Source organism: Arvicanthis niloticus, chromosome 5 (assembly GCF_011762505.2).
Source record: "Arvicanthis niloticus isolate mArvNil1 chromosome 5, mArvNil1.pat.X, whole genome shotgun sequence".
Taxonomy (NCBI): Eukaryota; Metazoa; Chordata; class Mammalia; order Rodentia; family Muridae; genus Arvicanthis; species Arvicanthis niloticus.
The window spans coordinates 64,840,298-64,858,026 of NC_047662.1; the positions used below are offsets into that span (position 1 = coordinate 64,840,298).

At 36.9% G+C, this 17,729-nt stretch overlaps 1 protein-coding gene across 4 annotated transcripts in view; it reads right to left on the minus strand.

The window, feature by feature from the left end:
* The window catches only part of Cntln (centlein), a 240,402-nt gene that overhangs the window by 141,408 nt on the left and 81,265 nt on the right, over positions 1-17,729 (minus strand). For all 4 annotated transcript variants that reach the window (XM_034503722.2, XM_076934700.1, XM_076934702.1 and 1 more), the window contains exons 6-8: positions 16,021-16,154; positions 13,399-13,561; positions 9,290-9,484 (exon numbers count right to left, since the gene is read on the minus strand). In XM_034503722.2, coding sequence (XP_034359613.1) covers positions 9,290-9,484; positions 13,399-13,561; positions 16,021-16,154 — 492 coding nt within the window. The remainder of the gene's footprint in view (positions 1-9,289; positions 9,485-13,398; positions 13,562-16,020; positions 16,155-17,729) is intronic.

Consider the following 17,729-nt stretch of genomic DNA (forward strand, 5'->3'; position numbering starts at 1 on the left):
CAATTATACAGAGCTCATTTTCCTAACAGGTATGGAAAAGACCATGCACATCAGTGAACTACAAATTAATAGGGTATTTGCCCAAAGAGAAACTGATGAAAGTGGAAGTTTAAATACAATTTAACAAGGGAGTAGAAGCTGTGGACTCCCATAGAAGGTCAGAGCTGACCCAGGGTAAGTAAGACACAGAGGCAGGGGAGTTCTGTAACAGTGGGGCTAGTAAAGCAAGGATCTGGCAGAGAAGACTGACAGGAGGATATGGAGAGCCACAACCAGCAGCGAGGAAGAAGGAGCCCTGAGGCATGTTGAGTCTTGGGTAGAATCTGTTATTGAAGGTAGAAGTAAAATTTTAAGAGGAAGATGAGGAATAGAATAATACCTGCAGGAGAAGAATACCATATAAACATGCAAAGAATATCTTCAATAAAGTCAGAGAAGAAAAATTTCCAAACCTAGATAAAAACAGGCCAATACAGGTAGAAGAATCACACAGAAGTCAAACAATCCCACCCAAATATAAACTTCACACAGCATACAATAGTTAAAACACAGAATTAAGAAAGGATATCAACTGCTAAAGAGAGGTCAAGTCACTTAAAAGGGCAGGTCCATCATAAATATGCTAATATTAAACATAAGTGTTTTTAATCACAAACTTTTGGAAAGATATATTCCAAGTTCTAAAAGACCACAATTACCAGCCATAACTGTTAGAATATACAAATCTATTAAAGTTGAAGGAAAAACAACAATTTTCCATGACAAGAAAACAACTATGCAGAAGATACTAGGAGGAGTGCTTCAGATTGAAGAGACAGATAAACTCCCCAGGAACTAATAGGTCTAAGAAGAACCACAAATCATCAAGATTTGTGGAATTAATACACATATATCAATAATAACTAGGAATAAATATGGCCTCAATCCCCTAATACAAAGACACAGACAAATAGATTGAAATGGAAAACAAGAGCCATCATTTTGCTGCCTGTGATAAACACACCTCAACATCGCTAACAGACAGTTGAGGGTAAAAGGATGGGGAAAGGTATTCCAAACAATATAACTAAGAAACAAGTAGGATATCTGACAAAAAATAAATAAAACTTCACCAAAACTTATCAAAGGAAATAAGGACACTTTATACCTATTAAACAAATACTCCACCAAGATGATATTACAATTCTAAACAGATACTTACCAAACATAGGTGCATTCAACCTCATACAACAAATACTACCATATGTTGAATTAACCCCAACACAGATAACACATGTTATTTCAACACTTAATCTCAAGAATAGACAGTTTATCCAGACAAGAAATATACAAAGCAACTGTGGAGTTACCTGTCAAAAATAAATTAAATGAACTGAATAGACATGTAAAGAACATTACAACCAGAAACTAAAAAATACACATTCTTCTCAGAATTAATAATTCTGAGAATTAATAATAATTATTATTATTATAATAACTAATAATTAATAATAATTATAATAATATAATTATTATAATAACTAATAATTAATAATAATAATTAATAATTCTGAGAAGAATGTTAGGGCAGACAGCAAGCCTCAACAAGTACCCAGGATTGTATTGGGCCACAGCTGAGTAAATATACAATAGGAACACAAATTCATGCAGACTAAACAATACAGGACTGAATGATAAATGGATCCCTGAAAAACACAAAAAGTAAATAAAGCAAAATCCCTAGGCCTGAATGAAGACAAAAGCACAACACAAGGGCATCCGTGGAATACAGGAACGCAGTGCTGGCTTCTGTGGAACACACACAAGGACACAGTGCTGGCTTCTGTGAAACACGGACAGAGCACTGGCTTCTGTGGAACACAGGGACACAGTGCTGGCTTCTGTGGAACACAGGGACACAGTACTGGCTTCTGTGGAACACAGGGACACAGTGCTGGCCTCTGTGGAATACACACAGGGACACAGTGCTGGCCTCTGTGGAACACACACAGGGACACAGTGCTGGCTTCTGTGGGACACAGGGACAAAGTGCTAGCTTCTGTGGAACACAGAGACAGAGCACTGGCTTCTGTGGAACACAGGGACACAGTACTGGCTTCTGTGGAACACAGGGACACAGTGCTGGCCTCTGTGGAATACACACAGGGACACAGTGCTGGCCTCTGTGGAACACACACAGGGACACAGTGCTGGCTTCTGTGGGACACAGGGACAAAGTGCTAGCTTCTGTGGAACACAGAGACAGAGCACTGGCTTCTGTGGAACACAGGGACACAGTACTGGCCTCTGTGGAACACACACAGGGACACAGTGCTGGCCTCTGTGGAACACACACAGGGACACAGTGCTGGCCTCTGTGGAACACACACAGGGACACAGTGCTGGCTTCTGTGGAACACAGGGAATGCAACACTGGCTTCCGTGGAACACAGGAATGCAGCGCTAGCTTCTGTGGAACACAGGGACACAGTGCTGGCTTCTATGGAACACAGAGACTACAGCGCTGGCCTCTGTGGAACACACACAGGGAACACAGTGCTGAGAGTAAAGTTCACAGCACAGTTAGTCATTTCTATCTATTACTTTGATAAATGCCATGACCAAAAGCAACTTGCAGAAGAAAGGATTTACATCATGACCAAAGTAACTTGGGAAGTGAAGGACTTATTTCATCTTACAGCTTACAGTCTATCATAAAGGGCAGTCAGAGCAGCCAAGTCAGGAACCTAGAAGCAGAAATTGAAGCAGAGTATAGAGAAGACCTGTTTTCTCTCCACGTGCCTGCTTTCTTATACAACTGAGGACTACCTGCCAGGTAACAAGTAGGCTGGGCCCTGGTACATATACCATTAGTCAAGAGTGTGCCCTACAGACTTCTCTTCCCAGACAACCCAAGGCTGTATCACAATGACACATACACAAGCAACAAAATCAAACCAGCACAATTGCCAAGTGCCTGCATTTAAAATATTTGAGAGACTTCAAATTAAGAACTTACTGACACAACTTATAGTCTTGGAAAAACAAGAAGGAGCCCAACACCAAAGCGGTAAACAAATTGAAATAATCAAAATCAGGGCAGAAATCAACTAAATATAAATGAAAGTAACAATATAAAGAAACAATGAGACAAAGAGTTGTTTCTTTAAAAACTTAATCAAGCTTTAAAAACCTACAGTTAAATTAGCCAAAAGAACAAAAAAGATTCATATTACTACAATTAGAAGTTTAACGTGAGATACTGAAACAGATATCAATGCAATTCAGAAAATCATATGAAGAGACCATAAAACCCCTATTTCAATACACTGGAAAATCTAAAAGCAACGGATTTATTTCTAGTTTCATACACCTACAAATTAAAACAAGATGAAATAATGCAAGCAGATAGATAACCAGGGACAAGACAAAAGCAGTCATTAAAATGCTACTAACTAGAAAAAGCCCAGGAACAGATGGACTTAATGAAGAATTGCACTCTAACTTTAAGAATTAACTCTAACACACCCAGATTATTCCATAAAATAAGAAAGGAAGGAACACTTTAAAACTCCTTTTATAAAGGTAGTACTACCATGACACCAGTACACACATAAAAGTATACCATAAAAAGAAATGCATGGAATGGTATTATAGTAAACACACATACAAAACTTCTGAACAAATGCTGGCAACCCAAATTAAAGATTAAGTTTAAGAGATCACCCATCACCATTAATTTTGCTTCATCCTGGAAATATAATGATAGTTCAACATACTTAAACCGATAAATATTATCCATTGCAGAAACAAAAGAAACCAACTAATCATCTCAAGAAACAGAGAAAATGTCTGCAAAAATTCAACATCCTATCATAATATAACTCAAAGAGAGGTTATGAATGTAAGGAATATAATGAAAAATAATAAGGTTCATATAATAATCCTATAGTAGGCATCATGCTAAAAGGAGCATTCAGTAACTCCAACTAACCACAAGGAAGAGCATCTGTTTTCTCTACTCTTAGTCAATATGGTACTTAAAGTCTTAGTTATAACAGTAACACAAAAGAGAAATAAAAAGGATAGAAATAATAAAATAATTCAAAGTATTATTTTTGCAGATGAAATTGTTTTATACAAAGGAGACAGTAAAGACTCCACCAGAAAAAAATGTAGCTCACAAACATTTTTAACAGATGACAGGTTACAAATTAACACAGAGAAATTAGTGGCTTTCCTATATACCAATGATAAACATACTGAAAAATCAAAGGTCAAGGCAACAATCCCATTCACAATACCTCCCAACACACACATACATATATACTATATGGAGACAATTACCAAAGAAATGAAAGATCTCCGCATTGAAAAGTTAAAATGCTGGAAAAGGAATTTTAGAAACACCTGAGAAGATGAAAGGACTGCTTATGCTCTGAGTGGAAAAGATGAACAACTGTAAAAACGACTGCCTATAGCAGTGATGGGTTAGATGCAATCCACATTGAAATCCAGGGCTATTCTACACAGACATAGAAAAACAATCTCAAAGCTTGTATGTAAGTTTAAAGAACTACAGATAGGCACAGTAAATGTGAACATAAAGAAGACTGAGTAAGGTATCTGTACACCTGACTTAAAATTATACTGCACTGACATGTTAAGAAATTCAGCATGTGCTCACACACACACACATCGCATAGATCAATGGCATGAAATATAATTCCATGCAACTATAGCCATGTGGTTCTGACACAGATGCCAAAAATATACACTGGAGAAAAGGCATTTTCAAGATATTGTGCCAAGAAACCTCAATTTTAACATTTAAAACAAGTAAAACTGTACCATTACTTCCTGTCCTCCATATAACTCAACTTCAAATAAATCAAGGACCTCAACATAAGATATGATATCTGAAATCATCAGAGGAAAAGGGTGGACTGTTGTGACTTAGAGACATATCAGCGGACTTTCTGAGTAGGTCACTGGGAGCACAAGGAAATAAGACAAACAGGTGACCATTGGGATGGAAATAGGACATACATGTGACCACTGGGGTCTCAGGAACTCAAAATGCTTCTGTGTGGCAAAGCAAATGGAAAATCAGGTGAAGAGACAGCTTGTAGGATGGAAGAAAATCTTTAGCAGATATAAATCCAACAGGAGATTAGTGTTTACAATATACAAATAGAAAAAGAAAAAAATATAAAGGACTACTAAACACGTATTCAGCATCCTTAAAAACGTATTCAACATCCTTTGCTATTATTAGGAAAATGCAGGTTAAAATGAAAACTGTTTTTAGATTATATCTCATATAAGTCATTAGTAAAATGACTGAGAGCAAATGCTGGCATAAATGTGGATGCAGGGGACACTTATATATTATTGCTGAGAGTCCTGGGATAGCCACTTTCCATTTCATTCTGGCAGTTTCTCAAAAAACTAGAAAGAGAAATATCTGCCTTAACTATAGCACTCCTAGGCATATATCCAAAGGACTTTACATCCTAATCAAGAGACACTTGCATCTCGGTTTTCACTAATATCCTATTCATATTAGCTAGGAAATGAACCAACTGAATGCCCATCAACTGATGAATGAATACTGTGGTAAATATATATGATGGAATATTACTCAGCTATAAAAAGTGAAAATATGACATTTGCAGGTAAATAGATAGAATTAGGAAAAATATGCTGAGTGAAATCTCCTAGACTTATAAAACCAAATAGCATATATGTTGAACCAAGCTTTAAATCTGTTGTTTCCCGTGTTGAACTTGGAGATCATGTGGAAGGAAAAAAACTAGGAACTGGCCACTGGGGGCAAATGCAATTAGTGAGGGGAGATTGTACAATATAATTGAAACGAAAGCAGAGGGGGAAATACTGGGGGCAGAATGGTTCAATAATTGAGGGGCTGGGGATGCAGAAATGTGGGGGTAGGGGAACTGTTAACCAAAATAAAGGGTGTATGACAATGTTTTATGGGAACCTTGATCGTGCAACCCCAATAAAATGTAATTAGAGACATGGTAGAATGTAAGTGCTATTGAGGACAGATAAGAGAGGGAGCGCTGTGGGTTAAAGGTTTAAGCACTGATGACCCCTGCTGGATGGGGTTAAAGGAGTAGGACTGGACTAAAAGGACATATTCAAAAACCTTATGGAAAACCATGGGTTTACAAGCCAATTTTAAAATATTAAGAAAATGGAGTTTGAACAGTCACGCTATGAGTTGACAATGCTGTTCCCAAAAGACATAGATTATTAAATGAAAGTCTCAATGCCAGATATAAGATACTGCCCCAAGATTTATTGGTCAGGGAGACCACAAAAAGAACCAAACTTCATTGTTCATGGCTTCCCATCAAAACTAGATGGTAAGACCCTATCACTGAAGATACCATACCCTTTGGTTGCAGGACATGGAAATCCATTCTCGAACTGACCAGAAAACTCTACCAGCTGGATAGCAATCAATCACAGTGCTGGACATTGCTATGTAGGCTGCTAAGGGGAGAAAAGCCATCACCAGTCTTACCAGGCTTTGGCCCTGCATGCTCAATTCTAGTCTACCAGGCAAGACTGTACCATCAGCATGGCAGTCATGAATGGGTTAGATTTGAGGTGTTTTTCATAGGAAGTATTTCATGTGGAGAACAGTAAATCTGGTCAAAAGTCCATGTCTGAGGTCAAAAGTCCCCAAAGAAAGCTGAAGTTTGTCTAACTGTTCATATTGCTGCATTGGTTTCCAAATACTTACCGTATACCAATGGATTTGTGCTGTTCTCCCAGGGGATAAAGGGGCTTATTTTTGTTTGTTTTGTTTTATCTTAGAGTAGGTAGCTATTAATAAAGAGACTTGCAGTTGATCAGAGTGTCGAACTATGTGACCTTCAGGGCTCAGCTGCAGAGGGTTATCCATATCACCCTTCTCCCTCCCAAGGCTTAGAAAATATGGAAGCAGAGTGGGCAGAGAGGCGGGCAGAGAGGCCATCTGAGTCAGGGGATGTCATGGAGAGGTATGAAATGACACCTTCTGGACATGACAAAACTATTGCACATGAACTCAGAGCAGCTATGGTTATCTGCACAAGACGTGCACAAGATCAACTTAGTCAAAATTCCCGCATGGATGGACAGCGAGCTCCCAAGTCCCACTCTTAGTGTAGACACTGTCAGCCAACGGCTGCTAGGGAAGGACAACCCTTTTTTCTTTGGAAATGTGACTGGTGACAGGTAGCCCACATTAATTATGCTAAATTAAATAAAATTCTTTAAAAAGAACACTAAGTGTAATGTCATCTTGTCAATGATCCATAAGACATATCATAACAGGCTATGATATAAATACTATTACTATCAGTATTTATTTAGAAGGAACTTGGCTTTAGGATACACAGAGTTTGTTCATGTCTAAAAAGGTCCAACTTGTCTGCAGCTCCCTTCTCAAGCACAGACTCTGACAAAGAGATGGCTAAGAAATTGTGGGAAAACTGCAGGTAGGAGATTATGTCTGGGAGGAAGGTCAGGCAAAAGAAGACTCTGAGGTCAGAGACGTGCCAAAGGAGGAACTTGGATTAAAGGCTCCAAGAGGCTGTATGCTCAAGTTCTGCTTGCAGAGTATCTTTAGTACTTAGCAAAACAACATATAAACAGCAATGGAGGTGTTAAGGAATGTTCACTTCAGAAGTGAACCCACAGTCTTGTGTCTCTGTCTCCCATTGCACATGCCATCATAGGTCTCTGTGTTACTGTGATGCTCAGGGCATTTGTATAACATAAAGAATATGTAGTCAAATGACCTGGTCAAAATCCCAAGCCAATGCAGTATCAGGAAAAGTCTACCACTAATAGGAATCAAGTATAATATAACACATATTATGGCAAACATTTATGAGACATACTCATAAATACCCTTTCTACTTTATTATTTAAGTTAGAGTCTCAACTAGCCATGACCTATTAATTTGCTCTTCAATAACCACATAACTCACCACAATAACCACTAATTTGCCCGTGGATATCTATAGGGCATTGGATCTAAATCCCTTTTAATCAACAAATGCTTAAGTCCATTATTTTAAAACAACTCAAAACATTTGCATGTAATCTTTGCTTGTTTTTCTATATGTTTATGTCATTCCTATATATTATACCCAAGTTAATAAATACAGCATAAAGAATTATTGCATTGTTTAGTTATGGAACAATTAAAAGCAAATAAATAACCTCTACAATGTTCAGGACAGGTGCAATTTATTTAAAAATATTAAAGTTAGTGGTTTTCAGACCTATAGTTATTGAGGGTTAGCTGTGAAGATGAGTGATGACTCAGTGTCTCAGTTTCTTCTCCTCTCTCTGCAGTAGAATACCCTGATAGAAGCAACTCAAATCAAAAAGGGTTATTTCAGCTCAGGTCCAAGGGAAGTCAAGGCATCAGAAGCCTGAAGCAGTTGGCCACACCACAATCTGGAAGCACAAAATGATGAATATCTGTGCCCAGCATATATTGTCCTTTTTGTGCAGTAAAGAACCAAAGCCCAAGGAATAATGCCATCCCACTTCAATGTACATCTCCCCACCTCAATTAACCTGCCCAATAGAACCTTCCTGCATGCCCAGAGGCTAAACAATCCTTTGCAGGTGTGCCTAGAAGCCTGTCAAGTTGGCAATGAACACTAACCCAAAAAATCAGTGAAATGCTTCCCACAGAAGCATGGAAATCTGACCTCAGATCCCTAAAAACCAAAGAAAAAACAGGCACAGTGGCATATATCTGTAACTACACTGCTGGGACAGCAGAGACAGGCAGACCACAGGGGCTGGTACAGGCCATCCCGCTGGACACAGCATTCGCTGACTATTTTATTTACCTCTATAAGCAAGGAGACGAAGAATGACAGAGGACAGCTAATGTGATATATATAGATATAGATATAGATATAGATATAGATATAGATATAGATATAGATATAGATATAGATATAGATATATAGATAGATAGATAGATAGATACACACACATATATATACACACATATATGTGTATATGTTTATATATACATATATATGTACATATGTATGTATATATATGTACATATATATACACATATATATGTTTTCATACATATATAAACAAATAAATTAATGCATCACACACAAATACACACAGCTTCTATATTTAATATCCTCTGTGTTTCTACATGCATTCCCTTTATTAATATGTACCATCTACAACATTCATGTTCTCAAATAAAACATAAAATATTAACTTAACATTTTAGGAAATCTCTCACCTTTCCTGAGTGGTTTGAATCACTCTCATGTGGTGATAAAGAGGGTGTTCCTTCTGATTCCTGAAGTCTTTCCTTTAATTTTACATTTTCTTGTTCTTTTTGAAACAGTTGGTCCTGAAGATTAACAACACTTTGCCGGAGCATAGCTTCATTTGATTTTGTAGTTTCAAAACAAACATGTAATTCATTATAAAGCTGTTGAAAATAGCCAAAAATGATATAATTAATAAGGCAAGTATGTGCATATATATTTACATATATATGAACTCTACATGGACATATACCTTCCCTAAAGTTATGTTAATAGCCAACAAGCAGACACAATGTATAAGTGATATAGTTAGATATCAACATCAAATTATACCTGTCATTCAAAAGGTAAAATGTGTTCTTGGCCAAGATAACTGGTAATAAGACTGTCACAAACAAAAGAAAAGATTCTAAGCTATGTATACTCATTTGAAGGGCTTTATGTATTAAAAAAAAAAAGTCTTGAAAAGGCAATGGCAATTCTACTAGAATGGCCTAGGTTTTTAAAATCATTCTAAAAATCGCAGTACTGTGAAAATTTCTGTAATTTGTTAGAAAAGGACACAAAAGCATATTGCATATTTCACTGAGAATTCTTTAAGATTAACTTAATTATTTTCATTTAGTATAAATTAGTGTCCACTACTGAAGAAAGACAAAAATTCACAAGAATGTAAGTTTAAATTCATCTACAGTGAATATTACTATACATTTCTCAATATGCGATATAATTAAATTTCTAAAGCTTAAAATTTTTAAAAAGGCATTAGCATTTTTGTGAAAAACATAAATATTTTGTGAAAATATAATATAATTTTAATTATATTAATTGAAAGTAATTAATCAAAATGTTTGGGGTCTGTAAATGATATCTATTATTATAAATACTTAACTAATTCATCTCACTTTATAGCAAAAGTTAGGCAATATTTGCAAAAATAAGTGTTAATAAAGAATTTTAACATACAGATTTCTGCTTTTCTTTGCCACTGCCTTTATACAGGGGTACATGTCAATGATGTCACAGCAAATGGTATCAGACACTCTAATAAGAAAGTAAGAATACTGACAGCTCGCAGGGACAATCAAAGGGTCAGTGAAGGACCAATAATCAACTATGCAACAGATGCTCTCATAACTGGGTAAGAGCAAGCTCTGGAGACTAGAGCCAGGCTGCATGGAGATGGCTGGGGTTAGCAGGAGTGAGCAGGATGTAGCTTACTCTCAGGTGGCACCTCAAGCTTCTCCTTCATACACACAAGGCTCTGGGTCTAGTCACCCAGGAAAACGTCCTCCGTTTTAAGCTCTTCTGTCGCTTCTGGCCTCACATTCTTGCTTCATCAAACAGAAGAGCAAATGCACACTTCTGCTGTTCTCATTAAGGTTGCTCAGTTGCACTCCTGTTCAGAAGTTTCCCCAGTTGTAGCTAGTCTGACTGGGTGGATAACTCTAGACAGTGGAGCAAACTGGGTATTGTAGTGAATACTACTTCAAAGCAATGAGAACAAACAAACAAAAATCCTAGAAGAAAAGATCTAGACCAGCATGCTTCTAGGAACTGGGAAAATTTATTCCTTGGATATTATTCCACGTACACATCTCTTGCTTAACTGCTCCTGTTTGTTTAGGACTGGACTTGTTCACTTCCTAGCTACCTCCCACCACACAGCACTAATTACTACACATCATCGCCCTTTCTGTCATTTACCCTCCACAAACTGACAGTAAGGCCCCATTGCCGAAGAGAACAAATATCTAGGTCATGATATTTGGAAAAGTCAAGCTGGTGCCTAACCAGAAGCTTCACCCCTACTGACTAGTGTTCATAGCCTGCAAGGTACAGTGAACACTATCTAAGGAGAAAGCATCAATCTCACCCAACTACAAGTCCTGTGACACGGACAGCAACCTACCTACAGGATACACTGGAGCAATAGCAGCACAAAGGGCACAGCAGTAACCAGCCCTGTTTGTTTGCTTATTTATTAGATTTAAAGCCCACTCCATGAGATACAACCAACACTTGACACTGTTAATGAGGCTAAAAACCTGAGACTAGATAGGTCAAATGCTGGAGGAAAAACTTATTATTATTATTAATTTGCATAATAATAGAATGACTAATGGCATATTGTTGTACCCATATATCAGTGTATCATTCAACCCTGATCAGAGAAGCTTCTTCTTGTGGTAGATACTAATTAACACAGAGGCCCACAAATACACAATATGCATACAATGAGAGATCTTGGAGCATTCAGCTCTTTATGTCTGTTTCATATTCCTCCCTTAATGTTTCAGGAAGAGGAGAACGATTGTAAGAGCCAAAGGGAATAGATGGCGCTAAGGAAACAGCATCCTACAGACACAATACTGCCAATGCACATATGAATGTACAGAGATGGTGATGCATGCACAAGACCTGCACAAACTCATCCAGGGAAACAGAGTCCCACTCCTAACCACTAAGCAAACTCCTTAAAATTAATACCTGCTGGGAAAGTAAAATCCAGTTTTCTCCACTGAAGTGACAAACATCCTCCAAGGTAGGCATCAAGGTCAGGTGTAGGTAACCAAAACAACATGAACTCCATGCCTTTTAAAAATGTGCTTTCTTGTTTATAATTTTGCTTTCGTTTTGTTTTATTTTTTCTTTTCTTTTTTTTTTTTTTTGAGAGGGAGGGAGGGAGGGAAGGAGGGAAGGAAGGAGGGAGGGAGGAAATAGAATACTTGGCTGGGTAGGGAAATGGAATGGATCTGGGGGAATTTGGGGGAGGAAGAGGAAATATGATCAAAATATATTGTATGAAAACATTTAACAATAAAAGTTTGTAACTAAGAAAAGCATGAGCTCACATTGTGATGGCAATGTTCTCATTCTCTGTGACAAGGAATATGTCCGATTGCCTGTGTATTATTGTGAAGGCTGAGAGCTGTGAGTCTGTGGCTGGAAACTGCTCAGCCTCTGAAGCTAAGCCCCTGACATGTGTGGGTGGCTTCTGAGCCCTGGTCTGGCAGAGCACTGGGTTGTCCCAGCTTCCTCCCTGCCCTGAGGGAGTTTGCTGAAGAAGCTCTGGGAGAAGAACCCTGCTTCCTCAGGTCCTCCATGTCCAATGCACAACTCAGTCTCTGTTTCCTGACACATGCTCCCTAGTGCATTGGAGGATAGCGCTGAACTTGGACTCTGCTATCACTAGGAATACAAACTCATGGGCCCCTAGAGTAACGAGGAACCTGCTGGGCCCAAAAAAAAAAGCTTCTGGGACCAGCACTGACTCCCAATAAGCAGAAACAGGCTTCTTGATAACTGCAGCTCTGAAGCTGACAACATACTTTTGCACCCATCGGCCTAGCCCACCTGTACACAGCATCCAGACTCCCCATCCAGACGCCACCTACCACCTGCTGCCCTCAGAACTGTGGGGTGTAAAAACAGAAAACCATCTTTAACCTCCTCCAACCTCATCCAGTCTCAGCTATTAAAGGGGAACATTACTCTTATGATGTTATTTATGTAAACATCTTAGTACATTGAACAAATTGTATAAAGAGCTCAGTACTGGAACTTCTTTAAATTAATAGCAGAATGAGCAGTGCTGAGTCTGTTGGCATAACTAAAGAGACACATCAGCCTTGCTGTGGGCTTCTGAATCAACTAGAGTACAGTGACTACTAAAAGAACCTCAGAAACGAAGAGAGAAATCCTTGAAAATTAATGACTGTGACGATCACTTCAGTGTTGCCTTAGTGTCTGTGCCCATTCGCCAATAAAACGATGCAGATTTTATATTTGCCTTAGGTCACACATCAGAATCACACTTGATCCAATTATTTCTTATAATACAAGTATTACTGTGCCTAGATGTTTCACAGAAGAAATAAAAGTTCCAACTTACAAGTTGATTTTATATCTGTATTTTCAACTTTTCAATCCTACCATAGAAAGCTCACAAAAACTTAAATATTAACAAGTTAAACCATGTTAAAAAGAAATGATACAAAATTTCTAAAAGCTTGGAATCTGTTTTCCTAAGTTCATACATGTAACTTCACATCTTTACAACAAACTAGCACCATACTTTTTGGTATGATATACTTTCAGCCGTGTGAACATCTTCCTGATTCTTCAGTACTTTCTGCGTATCCATATTGAGAACCTGGAGCTGCTGGATCAGGTCTGCTTGCTGTGCTGTGTGTGCACTGTTCTGCTTGTACAGATTCTGCAGCTCCTGCAACTCTTTCCTGTGCAAAGCAATAAATAGAGAAGCATGAATACAGATCACCTCAGTTAAATAACTGTGTTCATCTAATATAGATTGGCTTCCTATTAATAAACAAGATAATATATAAAGTATTTAATATTTATCACATACACCTAGAAAGTATCGACAGAACTACTGTGGCTTTCAAAGGCAAAATACTTATCAATTTTCTTTTATAACTCAATAGAAATAAAAGTTCTGGATATATTGTCATAGAAACACCTTCTTATTGAAATTAAGTTAAAATTTCAGTTCCATAAACTCAGAAGCAGTGATCTTAGCTATAGTCATCAGATACTTTTAAATATAGAGTAAGTTAAGCTTTCATTTTACACAATAAATAACTTTAAATATAGTGAAAAAACAAAAGACACCAAAAGGTCTAATAAAGTTTTCAAACCACCATGTGACTCTGGAGATGATCCGCAAGACAGTGAGGTAAAGTCAGAAGGAAGACAGACAACACAAGGGGAACCCAGGGTTTGCGAACACCCAGAAGAATACTGGTAAAGTGGAAGACATACGACCTAGCGGAGGAGCTATGGTGCTCGGGGCCCAGGAGAGCAACACCTCTGGGATACAGACTTCCAGATCACTGTGCTAGGAAATCTTGTGTGACAAGAACCATATAAAAACTAAACATTGTTTGTATATTGTATTTTGACATAAAGAATAATTATAGAGACATTATTTCAGACTCCTCCATTTAGTTGGTTAAAATACTTGTCATATAGAGAGACATATATCAACATAAATACATTTCATTTTATATATTATGGAGAGTGCATTTAAAGTGGCATTTTTCTTATTACAACTTCAAATACATGAAAAGATTTAAAATGAAGAAATATGTAATATTCAAGACTGATGAAAATTAATTCAGAGAAAATAAGCTCTGATTTTTAGACATTTAAGGCAAGATTCTTCTCTATTGGATTTATAAACCCTGTAACCACACACACAAACACATGTGCAAAATCTATCTTCTACTGCATTTTAGTAGTCATAGACTACTGAAAGTGGGAATGTATAAAAACAACATTCAAATCTTGAGGATGAGAGAATAAGGAACTGCACAGTGTCTCTAAGAAATATGACAAAGACAGATTAAACAGTAGACATCCATTTAGACCATGCCTTTTTCTCTTAATAAGTCATAAATTTTAAAAAAGGGAAAAACAATAGTATGTCCACTGTGGATAGTGAGAGCCTGGTGGCCAAGAGACTATGTAGAAAGGGCATTATGAAGGTAAGCTATAACAGGCACAAGATAAAAACAAAAATTTATTTATCTTCCAGTATTTAGATACAACATCTATCTCTTAATAAGAGAGTAAGGATTCATATGTACAAAATTTTTTACATTAAAGTTCAAAATATATGTATCATCAGCCATAACAAACACAGTATAGAGAAGGGAGATTCTCACATTCCTGGGACACTTGAGAATTAAATGTCAGCATGGAGAAGAGTTTGGTTTGGTCCTGCCTCTTACATTACTTTACAGCCATGCTGTTAGTAAATCTCTCTCTCTCTCTCTCTCTCTCTCTCTCTCTCTCTCTCTCTCTCTCTCTTTCTCTCTCTCCCTCTCTCCCTCCATTCTTCTGTTCCCCCTTTCTTTTTTTCTCTGACTAAATGAAAATCATTTTTAAAAAAAAATAAATAATAATAAAGGAAAAATACCTCTGGGTTACTGGGAAGGAAGGAATTTGACCTGTCTTCATAAGAAAGCAAAGAAAGGAAAATAGACAGAAATTATTAAAAGTCTGTGGTTTTGTGTGTGTCTACATGTGAATTGTTCCTCACAAACTCATGTGCGCCCTAGCTGTGGTTGCCTAGCTGCTGGTGCTGTCTCATGAGGTTACTGAACTTTCTAGACACAGGGCCTGGCTGAAAACACAGATCAATGCGGGTATGGGGTTGACAGGTTGTACCCCAATATCAGATCCAGTCTGGAATTCTCTCTGCTTCCTAGACAGCAACAGACATGTGACCCAGTTACTTCATACTGCAGTCACATGGACAAGAACTGTTGGTTCTTAAATGCCACCATGCCTTCCCCTAGGGAAACTCTGTATGAGGGTAACTGTCCTTCCCCTAAGATGCTTTTGTCAGGGTCATTAATTCTTTAAGAATGAGATTTTAAAAGTAAATAATGCAGTTTTTTTAAGTTAAGAAAAATGCACTGTACATATTCAGAAGAAAAGTTCAGGAAACAACATGAAAACACACTGTTCTTGTTTAAACAGAGTCCTGATCTCTCAGTGCTGGGGAGACCCCGCTCCCCTAACTAACTAGTGCCACTTTAGTGCACACTATTCTGGATTTTCACTGCACAAACATGTTATCATTTAGAAGTATTAACAATTACATATATGTAAGTACTTGTGGTGAATGACTAATGATCTTCTAATAAAATTCAGAACTGAATATACTTGCCGGACCAATGTAATATCCATATCTTTCTGGAGAAGTTCACTCTGTTTGTTGTTCAGCTGCAGTGACACGGCATTATATTTACTCTGTGCTGATTCAATTTCTTTCTTTGCTTCAATCAAATTTTCTTCCAGGACCTAAAGTTAGAGCACTTGTATTATAACATAATAAACATGAAGTATGAACAAAAGTATATAATATGTATTTTATAAGATGCAAGGGAAATGTTCTTAATGTTCTTACTAAAACTATATTTAGGGTTTTCACAATAATAAATTTTAACATATTTAAATATCAAGCTTTAAAATAGTTCCAAAATAAAAAAGGAAAAGGACAATTTTGAAAAACTTTAGGTGAAAAATGTTTACAAAATTTACACTAGTTATAGAATTTTTTGTCAGAAATTTAGAAAACCTTTATGGTATAAAATCAAGAACTTGAAACAAACTGTAAAAGCTACAAAAATTTTATTATTAAAGTTAAAATAAATCATATAATGAAAGTATTTGTCAAATTAATAAAAACAGCAGAATTGTTTAAATATTAAGGATAAGTAGTAGTTCTCTCCACATTTGCTTCTTGTCTTAAATGTACAAATGTAAATTAGCTATCACTGCAAAGAAAAATCTTCTAATAGTTAAGACTGAGACAATCCTCTGGTTCTCTTGATGGTGTTAAACCTTCAACTAAAATTCTTCAAAACTCATCTTTGCCCTAATAATTTGTGAAATCTTTCATTTTAAAACTATTTTTAATTGTATGTATTTTAAAATATAAAAAATTAATTTTCATTAGTATTGTGAATAAACAAATTTTAAATGGGGTATGCCTATATTAACACCATTTATACATTATTTCCATAACTGATCATCAGGGTTTAGGTTAAGCACTAGAAATTCCCATTTATTCACCCATAAAAGATGAGATGCATTTACATACAGTAATAGATAAAAAGAAAGACAATGTCAGGAAGGAAAAAGGAGGAGAGAGAGTGGGATTACTTTTTCATGTGGGAGAAAGTCTACAACAGGGGCCTGACAATGACCTGAGCGAACGGGAATTCGTCTCTGTATCCTGCTTACTGTCTTTGGAGGTAGCTAGATATTCAACTACAAAGTGGTGATTAATACAAAATGCAATTATGTAGAAGTGTGTAAATCTGAAAGGTCTGTAACAGATAAAACAAAATCACACACACAAAAAAAGGTAAAGAGGTTTGATCTCTAGCCTAGAGACCAGTTAAATTTTTTAAGGACTTAGGTAGCATCCAGACAAAGTTACCAATCTCAAGATTTAACTTGGCTCATGCTGAGTATGAGAGGATTTCATAAATTGAATAAAGGAGCATTTTCAACCTGGAGGCCTTGAAACCTCAAAATTGTGTAAAAGAGACAAATGAACATCAGAGTGAAATAGGTAACAGAAAAACATTCCTACACAAAAATCCTTAGAAAACCTAAAGTTTAAGGGAGAATAAAGGGCTGGGATGCTGCCAGCATTACAGAACATGCTTGCCTAGTGTTTTTGAGGCCCTAGGATTGATGCACTAACACTATTATTGAAAATAGTATTAAACTACTCTTAATTTCTTATCTTTATAATAAGAAATTAGTGCATCTCTCAACCTTCATTAGAGAAGCTTCTATGTACATTAGTCAGAAATTAACACAGATCCTCACAACTGGTCAACAGACAGAGTAAAAAAAAAAAAT